This window comes from Sus scrofa, chromosome 12, assembly GCF_054392235.1.
Source record: "Sus scrofa isolate SSC_HxYL_T2T_F1_AM1 chromosome 12, Sscrofa_HxYL_maternal_Yorkshire_Landrace_v2.0, whole genome shotgun sequence".
Classification (NCBI taxonomy): Eukaryota; Metazoa; Chordata; class Mammalia; order Artiodactyla; family Suidae; genus Sus; species Sus scrofa.
This window is the reverse complement of record NC_139394.1, coordinates 42,082,316-42,097,923: the sequence shown is the minus strand read 5'-3', so window position 1 is coordinate 42,097,923 and position 15,608 is coordinate 42,082,316. Positions and strand designations below refer to the sequence as shown.

The window sequence follows — 15,608 nt, the reverse complement described above, 5'->3', positions numbered from 1 at the left end:
ATTGAGCACACACTATGAAATAAGTACAATGACAGGACACTTCCAGGCCACCAAATACTTCCACACACACTCTGCATTCCTATAGCACAATAGCACTTAATATTCTGTATCACTTAATATACTGTATGTTAATCATTTATAAATTAAATACACATATATTACATTTTGAAAATATGTCCATTATCATACAAACACAAAACAGAACCTTAAAATAGTTGTAAAATTTTTATTCCCACCTCCCATGGATAGTCCTGCATACACCTTGCAGTATATACACTTCAGTGGAGATCACTGACCCAGGCCATAAGGAATGGATCTCAGTCACCTCTGTTTCTTCAGTGTCTAAACTGCAGCCAGCACTCAGTAAAAATTTGCTGAATGTGTGACCAAAGAGACACTTGAAAATGTGAATCCACAACAACAACAACAAAAAAAAGCCTGAAAATTCTGTTTCCAAAATGATGCAAAAGAGGAAAAGAGGAGCAGGAAGAAAGAACTGAATAACTGGTGAAGATTTTTAAGGTTTCTTGAAAGTTCTAAAATGCTCTAAACTACGACTTCATTCAATGTTTTTTTAATGTTATGTTCCAAGAATTTAAAGTACATTTTTAGGAATACACAAGCCACAAACTTAGATGTAATAAGGAAATGAAGTAAAGAGATTAAGAACTTAGTTGCTAAAATTCTCACTACCGGTGAAGTACAGTAGGTACACTTTAGAAAATACATGCAATTTAACCAGAGTCAAGTAAGACTGATTAAGCCAAAAATAAAAGCTACCACTAATATCTCTCTCTAGAAAAGAAATATTAAGGTATACTTTAAGGACACTATTAATGTTTATAAAACTGACAAGCAGTCAAGCTAAAACAGTATGCAAAACCAATCTTTCTAATTTCTAGAGTTTCTGAAATGTAAATAAGTCACCAGACTGCCCTTTCACTCAGGTCCAATGAGTGTTATCTGTCATTAACATAACACTCCATTTCCAAGGCCCCAATTTGCAAGATAAACTGCCTGTAACTCCACTTTTGTAGGTGGCAATATGTACTTGCCTATTTTTTTTAATACTACCCAATCATAGTTAGGCCCCATTTCGTGCCCAATACTTTCAGGTAAAGCCAAGCAGACAGATATTTCAGTAGTTTATCAAGTTTGCTTTTTACTTGTACAATGACTCATATAACACACATTGTGTATTTGTCCAATTCTCTCCCCCTCCCCATTCACCTCATACAATATAAGCAAGCAGATAAGCTTAAGAAATGGAAGTTTTTAGTACCTATTTGGATTATTCACATGCCCCCCAAAAGTTCTCGAACCATTTTTAGCTCTATCACACACTTTATAAATTCCTACTAAAACCTTACTAAAAGAAATTCCATATTAAAGTCTAACTTTATAGAGTAAATGGTTATTATGGTCAAAAGAATTACACTTAAAAAAAAAAAAAAGCTCCTGGTTTATATTTGGAAATGCTATTTTATCAACTTGCTTCTCTTTCTTGCCTTAATTCTCCTGCACAACAAAACTGATAAAACAAATTCATTCAAATAACAGTTAAATAAGGTTTTAACAAACATTTTGCTACCTCTTCAAATACATGTTTTAAAATTCAACAGGCAGACACTTCACAACAAATTGAACAAAGCCCTTCAGGCAAATCAGTTTAAAATGCCCCAACTATTAATTTCCTTCATACTTACAAAGGTAGAAGGTTAGTTTTATATGAAAGTAGGAAGACTAGAGTTGGATAAATTAATTTCAGAATACATCCTTTAATTTCAGCTACATCCGCCTCAAACTTAAGAAACTAAACACTTCTGATCCTTGAAGCTGTGTATCAGTTTGACTGATGCTCTCTTTCACGCCATGTAAGCCATTGCCTAATTGAGGCCAGACCTGTCAGGCTCAACAGCATCCCGGAAATGACTAGCCTACTAGAGCTGGAAACACATCAAGAATTTGGAATATTTCTCATATTGAAGTAAAGAAAAAAAGTTCAGGCGAGATTGTCCATAAGAACAATCAGTTACTGTTCCCCAAGGGGGGGAAAAAGACCTAAAAAGCATATTTTTGTTATTCTGCTCAGTCCACAAGAATACATCTAAATTCTGTACCTATTTTCAGGTGATGGTCCACTGAACTTACCCCTCTCCTTCCTATCCATGAACAAGAGTTCAGTGCGAAATTCTCATTTTGAATGCGTGTCTTGTAATCTAATTTTTAATTTTATACCATTAACTACTAAAACCAACACGCGGAGCACGGCGGGTTTGACTTAGAAACCTGTTAATAATAATGCCTAGCACCTAGCACCTGCTTAGTGTTTTTCACTTCTTACCGAGAAAATCCCTTAAATGTCAAAAAAGAAATAACAAGCACACATAGGCAGACACACACAAACACAATAACACACACAAACCCCAGTCATGAAAAATTAAGTCACATTCCGGCTATAAACTGTGCAACAGACACTTCCAGTTAGCGTGTGCTTTAGTGATCATGGACAGCGGTATCAGAGTAAGTGGTAGGGGGTTGGGGCTGTTAACAACATAACCGTGCATCAGAGCCAATAAGCAGCAGGCTAGAGCTGGCAGCAAGGCCGGTCTCTAAAGGCAGCTATAACACAATATCAGAATGCTGGATTTCCGAATGCCATCTTATGGAGGGGGGGCGGTGAGTGCTGGGATCAAGTGCAATGAGAGGCTCTGACCAACGTCTGAGATGAAACTGAACACAAGGTCTTGTGGCACCAGCTGTCCAGACTCATCTCACCTCAAATACAACTCAATTGCTGATCGTTCTTATCAAAGTCGGCCACCCAAAGGGGGAGGGGGAGGCAGGCAGGGGGTGGTGACAGCCCCCAAGAGACTGGCACAGGCCCTCGGAAAAGGAAGAGACTCCACAATTGGAAAAGGCTTCTAATAGCAAAAAAGGGGCTTTGCAGCCACCTCCCCTCTTCCTTCCAGCAGGGGCTGTTAGGTACGAGGTTAGGATGCTGCTGGAGCGTTTTATGAAGCAGTGATAGGAGAAAATGGCAGTAAAGGATGAGGGGGGCTGGAAGGGCTGGTGCCACCCAAGAAAAGGGGGGAGGAGACTTCCCTGGACACATCCAGGATAACAACGCCACCAGAGAGCACGGGCAGTGCTCTGCCAGCGCCTGGCACCACTCTCTGTGGGAAAGCTTCGCCCCCGTCCACACGGTCCCAATCCCCAAATACTGCTCCCACCCGACCCTTCTCCCCCACAATATCTCCATCGCTGGCCTCCTTTCCCTTCCGCCTCGGGCGCCCCACGCCCTCAAGCTCCCCTCCCCTTCCCCGGTCACCCACCCTCTGGGCAGCCCGTCGCCGGCCTCCCAGGCAGCTCGCCCAGACCCCTCCCCCCTCACCTCTCCTCAGCGCCTCCTCGTAGCTGAGGAATCCGATCCGTGACTCCTTGGCGCCCATGCTCCCCTCATCCCCTCGGCCGGGGGTCGGAGCCCGCTCTCGCCCCCACCCCCCTCCCGCCTTCTCCTCGGCGTCCCTGGCTGACGGTGTCGGAGTCCCCCGGCCCCTTCCTCCCCCAACACTAACAAGTGCGGCTTCTGCCCCGGCGGCTCCTCCCGGCCGCCGCCACCGCCTCCATGCCGAATCACGTGACACGCTCCCACCCCGCCCCCTTCCCCTCCCTCTTACTCCGCCCTTCTCCTCTCTCCTCCCCTCCTTTCCCTTCCCTCTTCACGCCCTCTTCCCTCCTCCCCTCCCGTCTGCCCCGCCGAGGGTCACCTGACCCGAGGCTGGGGACTGTTCCGGGTAATGGCCGCCGGGGGCCATCCACTCCGCCCCGCCCCCACGTTCGCCGCGCGCAGGGGCGTAGGGGCGGGGCAGGACCCCGCGCGTAACGCATCATCCCCTCCTTCCAGCCAATCTGAAGCCGCGAGGCCTGGGAGCCTCCGCCTGCCTGGGGCCCGTGACTTCCGGGGCGCTCAAGGCCGTCCCTCCCGCCCACAGGTTCCGGCGCCCGCCGGGCGGGGCTTGAGTTCTGGACTGTAGGTCTGGCTGTTGTCCAGACCCATTTTGAAAGAGAAATGGAATCTTAGGGAGCCTGGGTACGAGGGGTGCGGTTCATGAAAGAAAGGAGCGGGCAGCTAGGACATTCCCAACGTTAGGGACATTTTTGATTGGGAGGAAGTTGTGAAAGGAGAGTCTCAAGGATTTCTTGTCACAAGAGAATTCTTTATCCTAGGGGAGAGCGCCTTAAGGAAAGTAAATCCTTGTGACAAAGTTTAGAGCATCTCCTTTTTCACGTTAGCCCATCCCCCCAGTTAGTTAAGGCCACAGTTCCTTTCACATGCGCAGACCCAGCTGTCCTAGGCGCATCTACACTCTGAGCCTGCCTCTTTGGAAGCTGCTCTGCAAAGGCGTAGCTTGCTTGGCAAGAGTTGCTCCCCACCAGAAATGTGAGGGCTATACGACTGATAACAAAGTTCCTTGCTTTTTTAATTATTTTTTTAAATCGTGGTAAAATATATTAGAATTGACCATGCTAACCATTTTTAAATAGCTCTAGAGTTCAGAATTGTACAGTATTTCTCTTTTTGTGACTGGTTTATTTTATATAGCATGTCCTCAAGGTTTGTCCATGCTGCTGCAAAGTATCAATTTCCCGGGTTTACAGTAGGATCCAGCAATTCCACTTGTGAGTATATACTCAAAAGAACTGAAAGCAGGACATGAACAGATATTTATACATCTGTTTATAGAACATTATTCACAAGAGCCAAAAGGTAGCAACAACTCAAGTGTCCGTTAACACACAGATGAATAAATAAAATATGGTATATGCCTACAATGGAATACTTTGCAGTTCTTTGCTTTTCCACCCTATTCGATTTGCTTTTATTAGTCTTGACCCTGAAAGTCAAAGCATAAGCTTCTAGATAAGGAAAAACACTCATTTGTTTGAAAAATAACCCTTTGGATTAGATTAGACTCAAGGTGCCACTTAGGTAATTCAGGGCCAGCAAAAGGATTTTAGTTCCTATAACCAACAAATTACAATATGCCCTGCTAAAGGGAGAAGGTAATAACTCTTTCTCTACTCATCTTTCCTGGCAGACCAGATCAGCAGCGTGGCATTAGTCACAGTGCTGCCCTTTCCAGTTCACTGTGAGGTAGTTAATTTTAAGACCTCAGATTAGTTTCATTGCTAAAAGGCCTTACTGAAAAGGCCATGAATAAGGGGGTTGGGAATGTTGAAAGCCTTTAATTTCCAGGTGATTAGTTCAGCATAGACATACGGCTCCAGACAAAACTCAGTCATCTTTAGCCTGCAGTTAGATTGTGGTAATTAATAGGGAGTGAATCCTAAAACAGGGTTCAGCTGCGGGAAAAAAGACCCTCAAGAGTTTAATTGCAACATACCTTGGCATTATTATTGTCCTAAATAATCAGTATCTAAAGGCAACTTGGATGATTATCTACCCACTTGATTTACAGTAGAATTGGAAGCAAATTGTTTTATCTCTTTGTAGTACTTGCCCCACCTGAAAGGTGGGATTTGGTTGCATTCAAGTTTGTCAAATAAAATAGTAAATTATTACAAAATACTCAAGAATGAATAGAATATAAACTTTATAAGGAGAGACTTGGAGCAGCACTAATACACTTTTTTTTTTTTTGCTTTTTAGGGCCGCACCCACAGCCTGTGAAGGTTCCCAGGCTAGGGGTCAAATCAGAGTTACAGCTGCCAGCCTTTGCCAGAGCCACAGCAATGCCAGATCCATATCTATGACCTACACCACAGCTCACGGCAACACCTGATCCTTAACCCACTGAGGCCAAGGATCGAACTGGCATCTTCATAGTTCCTAGTTGGATTCGTTTCTGCTACACCATGATGAGAACTCCAAATACACAGGAACTTTTAAAATTTTCTCCTTGGTTTCAGGCCCAGCTTCCCCAAGGGCTATAAAAATTTTCATCCCATACAGAGTTTACTAGGAATTAAACACTCTCAAAACCATGGGTTTTGGGGGGAAAACTGTAATTGTAATGTATACATGTAAGGATAACCTGACCCCCTTGCTGTACAGTGGGAAAATAAAAAAAAAAAAAAACATGGGTTAGGAGTTCCCGACGTGGTGCAGTGGTTAACGAATCCGACTAGGAACTCTGAGGTTGCAGGTTCAATCCCTGGCCTCACTCAATGGGTGAAGGATCCGGTGTTGCCGTGAGCTGTGTTGTAGGCTGCAGACGCAGCTCGGATCCTGCATTGCTGTGGCTCTGGTGTAGGCCAGTGGCTACAGCTCCGATTGGACCCCTAGCCTGGGAACCTCCATATGCCTCAGGTGCGGCACTAGAAAAGGCAAAAAGAAAAAAAAAAAAAAAAAACAAACATGGGTTAGGGGAGTTCCCATAGTGGCGCAGTGGTTAACAATCCGACTAGGAACCATGAGGTGGCGGGTTCAGTCCCTGCCCTTGCTCAGTGGGTTAATGATCTGGCGTTGCCGTGAGCTGTGGTGTAGGTCGCAGACACGGCTCGGATTCTGCGTTGCTGTGGCTCTGGCGTAGGCCGGCGGCTACATCTCTGATTAGACCCCTAGCCTGGGAACCTCCATATGCCGCAGGAGTGGCCCAAGAAATAGCAAAAAGACAAAAAAAAAAAAAAAAAGGGTTAGGACAGAAAACTAGGAAATACAATTTCTCCCTTGTCTATGTTAAATTAAGCATGTTATTGTAGGCGGTGAAGTAGATAGTTACATCCGATGGGAATTTTAAATGTTAAACAGGAATTAAACCCTGCCTTTTGGTTTATATTACACAGCACTAGGCAATCAATTGTTAAACATCCCTCTATAACTTAAAATTGATAAAGTACTTAGGTTTGATGACATAGAAAATCTAAAGTCTACCTGTCATGCTGAAAGGAATTCTATTAACAGTTAGTTTGTTCAGTTTCATTATATTTCACTTAATCCACTGAAGAGTTGGCCAGCTACCTGACTTTAAGCATTGGGTTGCATTTGGGGAACCATTGCTTTAACTATAATTACGTGCCTGTGAAAGAGTTATGCATATGAAGATTTAAAGCATGAAGGATTGGTATGTAATTTTTACTTCCAGTTGGACAATCTAAATGACAGTGTTCCGTAGCTTACACTCCCAGAGAATTGGCATAGGAATAGGATAGAATCGCTTTAGTCCTAAGCCAAAGAAGCTTAGGACACAGTTGGGAAGGTCAATTCAATAAAGAAGAGGTGGAGCAGCACCTGACTGATATATAACTTGATTGCCGCAAAGTAAGGCCAACAGGTATGGCCTTACTACGACTAACAATAAGAGAACTGATTTTCCAGAATTAGGAACTTGTTACCCTACGGTGACATAATACGAAGTTTTAGTCACTTGCATTTTATTTTTTATTTTTCTAAGAATGTTCATAACTGGGAGTTCCCGTCATGGCGCAGTGGTTAACGAATCCGACTAGGAACCATGAGTTGCGGGTTCAATCCCTGCCCTTGCTCAGTGGGTTAAGGATCCGGCGTTGCCATGAGCTGTGGTGTAGTTTGCAGATGTGGCTCAGATCCCGCGTTGCTGTGGCTCTGGCATAGGCCAGTGGCTACAGCTCCGATTAGACCCCTGGCTTGGGAACCTCCATATGCTGCAGGAGCGGCCCTAGAAATGGCAAAAAAAAAAAAAAAAAAGACAAAAAAATAAATAAATAAATAAGAATGTTCATAACTGGAGTTCTCGTCATGGTGCAGTGGTTAACGAATCCGAGTAGGAACCATGAGGGTGCGGGTTCGATCCCTGGCCTCGCTCAGTGGGTTAAGGATCCGGCACTGCCATGAGCTGTAGCATAAGTCGAAGACGTGGCTGGGATCCCACGTTACTGTGGCTCTGGCGTAGGCTGGCAGCTACAGCTCCAATTCGACCCCTAGCCTGGGAACCTCCATATGCCGCGGGTGCGGCCCTAGAAAAAGGCAAAAAGACAAAAAAAAGAATGTTCATAACTATTTTGTTTGTTTTTTAGGGCTGTATCTGTGGCATATGGAAGTTCCTAAGCTAGGGTTGAATCAGAGCTACAGTTGCCTGCCTACACCAGAACCACAGCAATGCCATATCAGAGCTGCGTCGGTGACCTACACCACAGGTCACTGCAACGCCAGATCCTTAACCCACTAAGCAAGGTCAGGGATTGAACCTTCGTCCTCATGGATCCTAGGCAGATTCATTTCCGCTGAGCCATGATGAGAACGCCAGTTCATAACTTTTATCTTATTTTATTTACTTTTTTCTTTTTAGGGCCGCATATTAAAGTTCCTGGGCTAAGAGTCAAATCAGAGCTGCAGCTGCAAGCCTGTATCATAGCCGCAGCAACACCGGATCCAAGCTGCATGGGTGACCTATGCCACAGCTTGGGGCAATGCTGAATCCTTAACCCCCTGAGCAAGGCCAGGGATCAAACCCACATCCTGATGGATACTAGTCTGGTTCTTAACCCACTGAACCACAATGAGAACTCCTATGTTTTATTTAAAGCACGTTAAGCTACTTTCCCAAACACTAAATAGGCCCGAATGACTGCTTAGATTCCAAGGTGCATTCAGGGTGGTATGGCCAATAGATTAAGCTACTCCTTAATGAAAACTCTACTACTCATTGTAAAAAAAATTTCCAGGAGTTCCCATCGTGGCGCAGTGGTTAACGAATCCAACTAGGAACCATGAGGTGGCAGGTTCGGTCCCTGCCCTTGCTCAGTGGGTTAATGATCCGGCGTTGCCGTGAGCTGAGGTGTAGGTTGCAGACGCAGCTCAAATCCCGCATTGCTGTGGCTCTGGTGTAGGCCGGCAGCTACAGCTCAGACTGGACCCCTAGCCTGGGAATCTCCATATGCCACGGGAGCGACCCTAGAAAAGGCAAAAAAAAAAGAAAGATAGAAAATTTAGATTATTTCCTACAGCAGAAATTATCGCAACATTGTAAGTCAACTATACTTCAATAAAACTTTAAAAATGAAAAAAACAAAACATTAGATCATTTCAAGTGTTTCAATATTATAAACACTGTTACAATAAACATCCTTGTAGGTATTTCTTTCTTTTCATATGTGAGTGTATCTCTAGATGGATTTTCCAGAAGTGGAACTGCAATCTAAGGATATTCACCTTTTGGAATTCCCATCAAGGCTCAGTGGTTAAAGAACCCAACTAGTATCCATGAGGAGTTCCTGTTGTGGCTCAGTGGTGATGAACCTGACTAGTATCCATGAGGATGCAGTTTCGATCCCTGGCCTCACTCAGTGGGTTAAGGATCCAGTGTTACGTGAGCTGTGGTGTAGGTTGAAGACCCAGCTCATATCTGGTGTTGCTGTAGCTGTGGTAAAGGTTGGCAGCTTTAGCTCTAATTTGACCCCTAGCCTGGGAACCTCCATATGCCAAGGGTGTAGCCCTAAAAATACAAAAAAAAAAAAAAAAAAAGAAAAAGAAAAGAAAAAAAATGGGTATCTGAGGAAGCCAATTTCCCCTTCTCCTTACTAACATTAATATCAATTTAAGCTGGTTTTGTTATTACCCTTTACCTATTATAAATCCTACCAACAAATAATTGAATCTCTGCTTTCCTAGACATGAAATCCATTTTCATTTTAAACCTAGACAAAATATATGAAGAATGGCTAAAGAGATGTCATTCTCTAACCAACAACTAGAGATGTCCCTTCCCTCTATCGTTCTTAAAAAGCTGCGTAAATTTGGCAAAATTTCAACAGGGCCCATCCCTTAAGAGCGTCTGACTTGCAAGATACCAAAGCTAAAACTAATGGGAAAGCAGTAAAACATTCAGAGTGAGGGCCTTTAACTTGGACTTCGTTTAAAAGGTCTCTTTTCTCCCTTACCACAGTTCATGCTTAGCAAACAACTTACACTACCCACTGAACCTGTCAGTAAATGCCTACTCTTTTTTTTTGGCCACACCCACCCCATGCAGAATTTCCTGGGCCAGGGATCAAACCTGAGCCAGTGCAGTGACCCAAGCCACAGCAGTGACAATGCTGGATGCTTAACCCTCTGAGCCATGAGGGAATTCTGAGTGTTTACCCTTCATAATATTCCTCCAGTGCCTTCCTCCACTCCACTTGCAATGAAGTTGTATTTGTCTCTCTCTCTTTTTTTTTAAGTTACCAGGCTAGGAGTCTAATCGGAACTGTAGCTGCCAGCCAAGACCACAACCAAAGCATCACCAGATCCTTAACCCACCGAGCAAGACCAGGGATCAAACCTGTGTCCTCATGAATACTAGTCGGGTTCGTTACCACTGAGCCACTAAGGGGACTCCCTTTAAAATTAATAGTTTAGGAGTTCCTGTTGTGGCGCAGTGGTTAATGAAACCGACTAGGAACCATGAGGTTGTGGGTTCAATCCCTGGCCTTGCTCAGTGGGTTAAGGACCCAGTGTTGCCGTGAGCTGTGGTGTAGATCGCAGACGTGGCTCAGATTTGGTGTTGCTATGACTGTGGCATAGGTTGGCAGCTACAGCTCCAATTAGACCCCTAGCCTGGGAAACTCCATATGCCACGGGTGTGGCCCTAGAGAAGACAAAAATTAATAAAAAATAAAATTAATAATTTAGGAGTTCACGATGTGGGTCAGCAGTTAACAAACCCAACTAGTATCCATGAGAACGCAGGTTTGATCCCTGGCCTTGCTCAGTGGGTTAAGGATCCAGTGTTGCCATGAACTGTGGTGTAGGTCTCAGATGCAGCTCTGGCATTGCTGTGGCTGTGGTGTAGGCTGGTGGCTACAGCTCCAATTTGACCACTAGCCTGGGAAACTCCATATGCCACAGGTGTGGCCATAAAAAGACAAAAATAAAATAAAATAGCTTACAAAAATCATTTAAAAAACAGTTTACAAATGTTAGGGAGTGGGTCTTGTGGACAATACTGCCCAAGCCGAGACTGCTTTCTCTTGTTAGCTCCTAAAAAAATCCATCAACTTCTTTTCAGTCCTCCTGTGACCTCCTTATTCATTTTCTAATGTGACAACTCCATTGTACTCTTAGGCCAGTCTTTTCCAGCAAAATAGAAGCTACAAGTTTAAGAATAAGAACATTAACTCAGGCATTCCCATTGTGGCACAGAGGAAACAAATCCGACTAGGAACCATGAGGTTGCTGGTTCAATCCCTGGCCTCGCTCAGTGGGTTAAGGATCTGGCTTTGCTATGAGCTGTGGTGTAGTTTGCAGATGCAGTTCAGATCCTGCGTTGCTGTGGCTGTGGTGTAGGCTGGCAGGTGCAGCTCTGATTTGACCCCTTGCCTGGGAACCTCCATATGCCATAAGTATGGCACTAAAAAGCAAAAAAAAAAACCCAAAAAAACTGAATTCTAGTTGGCAACTGAAATATAGAATAAGACAGAATCCATCTCTGAACAGGTAGGATAGAACTTACTTCAGTTTCTAGGTTCTAAATAGCTTTGTCAAGTCATCCAAAGGCCAGTTCACCACACTAATTATTCATTTTTAGTTATCTGAGACTTGCCAAATGTACCTTTGACTCTTATTTCTTCATCTAGTAGATGAAAGATTTAAACTCAATCAGGCTTTTTCTAGTTCTCAAATTCTATTATTTTATTATCTCTTGATATGTACGTTCTCTCGCCAGCTCAAATCTGTTTTTATTTTCAGTTCAGGCTGAGTTTTTTTCTCACCCAACTATTAATGCAATGCTTCTATTCTGTTTCCCATCTATTATTGAACCACTAGCCTGTTGTTTGTCTAATTATCCTCTTTTTTTTTTTTTTTTAATGGCTACACCATTAAATCCTGGGCCAGGGATTGAATCCACGCCACAGCTATGGCAATGCCAGATCCTTCAACCCATGGGCTGGGGGGATCAAACTCTCACCTGTGCAATGACACGAGCCACTACAGTTGGATTCTTGACCCACTGCACCACAAGGGAACTCCACTTTTTCATTCTTCTGATATACGAGAGCACTGATTAGAATTCCCATTCTAGTGGGAGTTCCCATTGTGGCTCAGTGGTTAAGGAATCCAAATAGGAACCATGAGGTTTCGGGTTTGATCCCTGGCCTTGATCAGTGGGATGGAGATCCGGTGTTGCCATGAGCTGTGGTGTAGGTCGCAGACCTGGCTCGGATCTGGCATTGCTGTGGCTCCGGCTTGGGCAGGCAGCAACAGCTCCGATTAGACCCCTAGTCTGGGAACCTCCATATGCCGCAGGTGCAGCCCTAAGGAGACAAAAGACAAAAGGCAAAAAAAAAAAAAAAAAAAAAAAAAAAGAATTACATTCTAGTACATATATCTTTGTTTACACATGTGAGTATAGCTGTGCTACTATATGTGATTCTGATTATCTCTGCACAAGAAATTACCCCCAAAACTTAGAGGCATAAACAAAGACATTTATTTTGCTTATGAATCTGCAGTTTGGGCAAGGTTCAGTGGGAAGAGCTCACCTCTGTTCCATTTAGTGTCAGCTGCAGTGGCTCAAAAGTTGGAAGTGGAATCCTCTGAGGGCTTGATCTCTCACTTGTCTGGCAGTTGATGCTGGTGGTTGGCTGAGACCTTAGCTGGAACTGTTGGCTGGAACAATTACATGTGTAATGTGTTTCCTCTTTCCTCACGGTGATGTGGCAAGGTTCCAAAGGTGAGCAAAGAGAGAGAGAGAGAGGGAGAGAAAGAGAGAGAGATCAGCCTAAGCTGTATCACCTTTTATGACATAGCCTTAGATGTAACACCGTGTCACTTCTGCGGCATTCTAATCATTAAAGCAGTCACAAAGTTCTGCTCACGTTTAAAAGGAGGGGAAATAGTCTCCAGAAATATTGCTGTGCCACAGTCCACCTTCTGATCACAACAATTTTTTTTTTTTTTTTGCTTTTTCAGGCCGCACCCATGACATAAAGAGGTTCCCAGGCGAGAGGTCAAATCGGAGCTACAGATGCTGGCCAACGCCACAGCCACAGCAACACCAGATCCGAGCTGCATCTGTGACCTATAGCACAGCTCACAGCAACACTGGATCCTTAACCCACTGAGCAAGGCCAGAGATCAAACCTGCAACCTCATAGTTCCTAGTTGGGCTCCTTTCCACTGCGCCACAATGGGAACCCCAGGTCACAACAATTTATGTTCCCTCCGTATGCAATATACCTTCACCCCTTGCTCCAAAATCCCCATTATGACATCAGAATCAGGCTTGGAGTCTGTGATTTCCTCGTCTAGACCAGATCCAGGTGTGAATGAGGCTCCTGGGATGTGTTTTCTCAAATATACTATTTCCTGACTTGATCACCAGTTCTTTGTAAATATACGCTGAGGTTATGTAGGGAAAGGGCACAATGATAGATGAAATGTACTCTTAAATGGTTCAGGAAAATATTCTTTTTATGAACACAATTTCTTTTTAGTGCTGCACCTGTGGCATATGGGCATTCCTAGGCTAAAGGCTGAATCAGACTTGCAGCTGCCAGCCTGTGCCAGAGCTACTGGATCCAAACCATATCTTTGGACTACAGTGAAGCTTCCAGCAACACCAGATCCTTAACCCACTCAGTGAGGCCAGGAATCAAACCCATATCCTCATGAATACTAGTGGGATTCTTAACCTGCTGAGCCACAATGGAAATTCCCACACAGAATTTCTGAGAACAATTTCCCCAGTCCTTGAGCCTGAGCAGAAATTTGTGATTGCTGGAGTTCCCATCGTGGCTCAGCAGAAATGAATCTGACTTAGTATCCCTCAGGATGCAGGTTGGATCCCTGGCCTCACTCAGTGGGTTAAGGATCTGGCATAACTGTGATCTGTGGTGTGAGTCGAAGACTCGGCTCAGATCCCACATTGCTGTGATTGTGGTGTAGGCCAGCAGCTACAGCTCCGATTCAGCCTCTAGCCTGGGAACTTCCATATGCCAAGAGGGAGACCCTAAAAGGCCAAAAAAATAAAATATTTTTAAAAAGGAAAGAAATTTGTGATTGCTTCAATGAATAGAATGCAGAAGAAATGGCACTGTGTTATACCTGAGGATAAAATATACATACATGTAGGTGTAGTGTATGCATACATGTGTGCATTTTGTATGTATATATATTGTGTATATATATTTATAGAGAGAGTGAGAAGGAGAATGCAAATAATAAAACAAGACAAGTAAAATGTTAACAACATATGAATCTGAGTAAAGGGCATGCAAGCACTTTTTCTTTTTTTGGGTTTTTTTTTTAGCGCTGCACCCACAGCATATGGAGTTTCCCAGGCTAGGGGTCGAATCAAAGCTACAGCTGCTGGCCTACACCACAGCCACAGCCATGTGGGATCCAAGCCAAGTCTTCGACCTACACCACAGCACACGGCAACACCAGATCCATAACCCACTGAGCAAGGCCAGGGATTGAACCTGCATCTGCATGGATGCGTCCTCATGGATGCTAGTCAAATTCCCAGTCACAACGGGAACTCCTGAGTATTCTTTTGTTGTTGTTGTTGTTGTTGCTTATGCCCACGGCATGTGGAAGTTCCTGGGTCAGGGATCAAACCTGTGCCACAGCTGTAATCAGAGCCACAGCAGTGACAACACAGGATCCTTAAACTGCTGAGCCTTAAGAGAACTTCGAAAGGTCATGCAAGTATTCTTTGCACTATTCTTATGTTTGCAACTTCCCTGTAAGCTTGAAATTAATTCCAAATAAAAAGGTTTTTTAGGAGTTCCCATCAAGTGGCAGAGGAAATGAATCCAACCAGGAACCATGAGGTTGCAGGTTCGATCCCTGGCCTCGCTCAGTGGGTTAAGGATCCAGCGTTGCTGTGAGCTGTGGTGTAGGTCACAGACGCGGCTCGGATCCCACGTTGCTGTGGCTCTGGCGTAGGCTGGCAGCTGTAGCTCCGATTCGACCCCTAGCCTGGGAACCTCCATGTGCCATGGGTGTGGCTGTAAAAAAAAAAAAAAAAAAGTTTTTTAGGAGTTCTCACTGTGGTGCAGCAGGATCAGCAGTGTCTGGACTCCTAGGATGGACGCAGGTTCAATTCCCTGCCCTAAATGGGCCATGCAGCTCAGATCTGATCCCTGGCCCAGGATTAAATATGGAATAAGTTTGGAGCATCAATATTTCAATTTTTTTTTTTTTTTGTCTTTCATCTTTTTAGGGCTGCACCCAAGGCATATGGAGTTTCCCAGGCTAGGGGTCTAATCAGAGCTGTAGCTGCCGGCCTTTGCCAGAGCCACAGCAACACTAAATCCAAGCCACGTCTGCAACCTACACCACAGCTCACAGCAACGCCAGATCCTTAACCCACTGAGCAAGGTCAGGGATCGAACCCACAACCTCATGGTTCCTAGTCGGATTCGTTAACCACTGAACCACGATGGGAACTTCCCCTTTTCCTCGAAGAGCTAGTCTTGGAAAGATCCATCTTTGAGAGGGGAGATTTACCTTGCTGAAACCCAGCTATTCCCTGGTCTTTGCATAACCTAGCACACTAAAGGCCTCTGTAAGGCCTGGCTTTTAGAGAAATTATAGAAGGGTGCACATCAGCCTCCTTGTAACAAAGAAACTGGAATTAACTCTCTTAAAGAACCATCATTGTGCTTTCAGAATACAA

General features: G+C 44.3%; 1 protein-coding gene across 6 annotated transcripts in view; it reads right to left on the bottom strand.

The window, feature by feature from the left end:
* Positions 1 to 15,608, bottom strand: part of USP32 (ubiquitin specific peptidase 32) — a 250,342-nt gene that overhangs the window by 211,420 nt on the left and 23,314 nt on the right. For 4 of the 6 annotated variants that reach the window (XM_084985059.1, XM_084985061.1, XM_084985058.1 and 1 more), the window contains one exon: positions 12,466 to 12,623. Coding sequence is in view for 2 of the 6 variants with exons in the window: in XM_084985057.1 (XP_084841183.1) it covers positions 3,395 to 3,452 (58 nt within the window). In the remaining 4 variants the exon portion in view is untranslated. Of the gene's footprint in view, positions 1 to 3,394; positions 3,639 to 12,465; positions 12,624 to 15,608 lie in introns of those variants that run through there. The other 2 variants (XM_084985057.1, XM_021067305.2) reach the window with 1 other exon arrangement.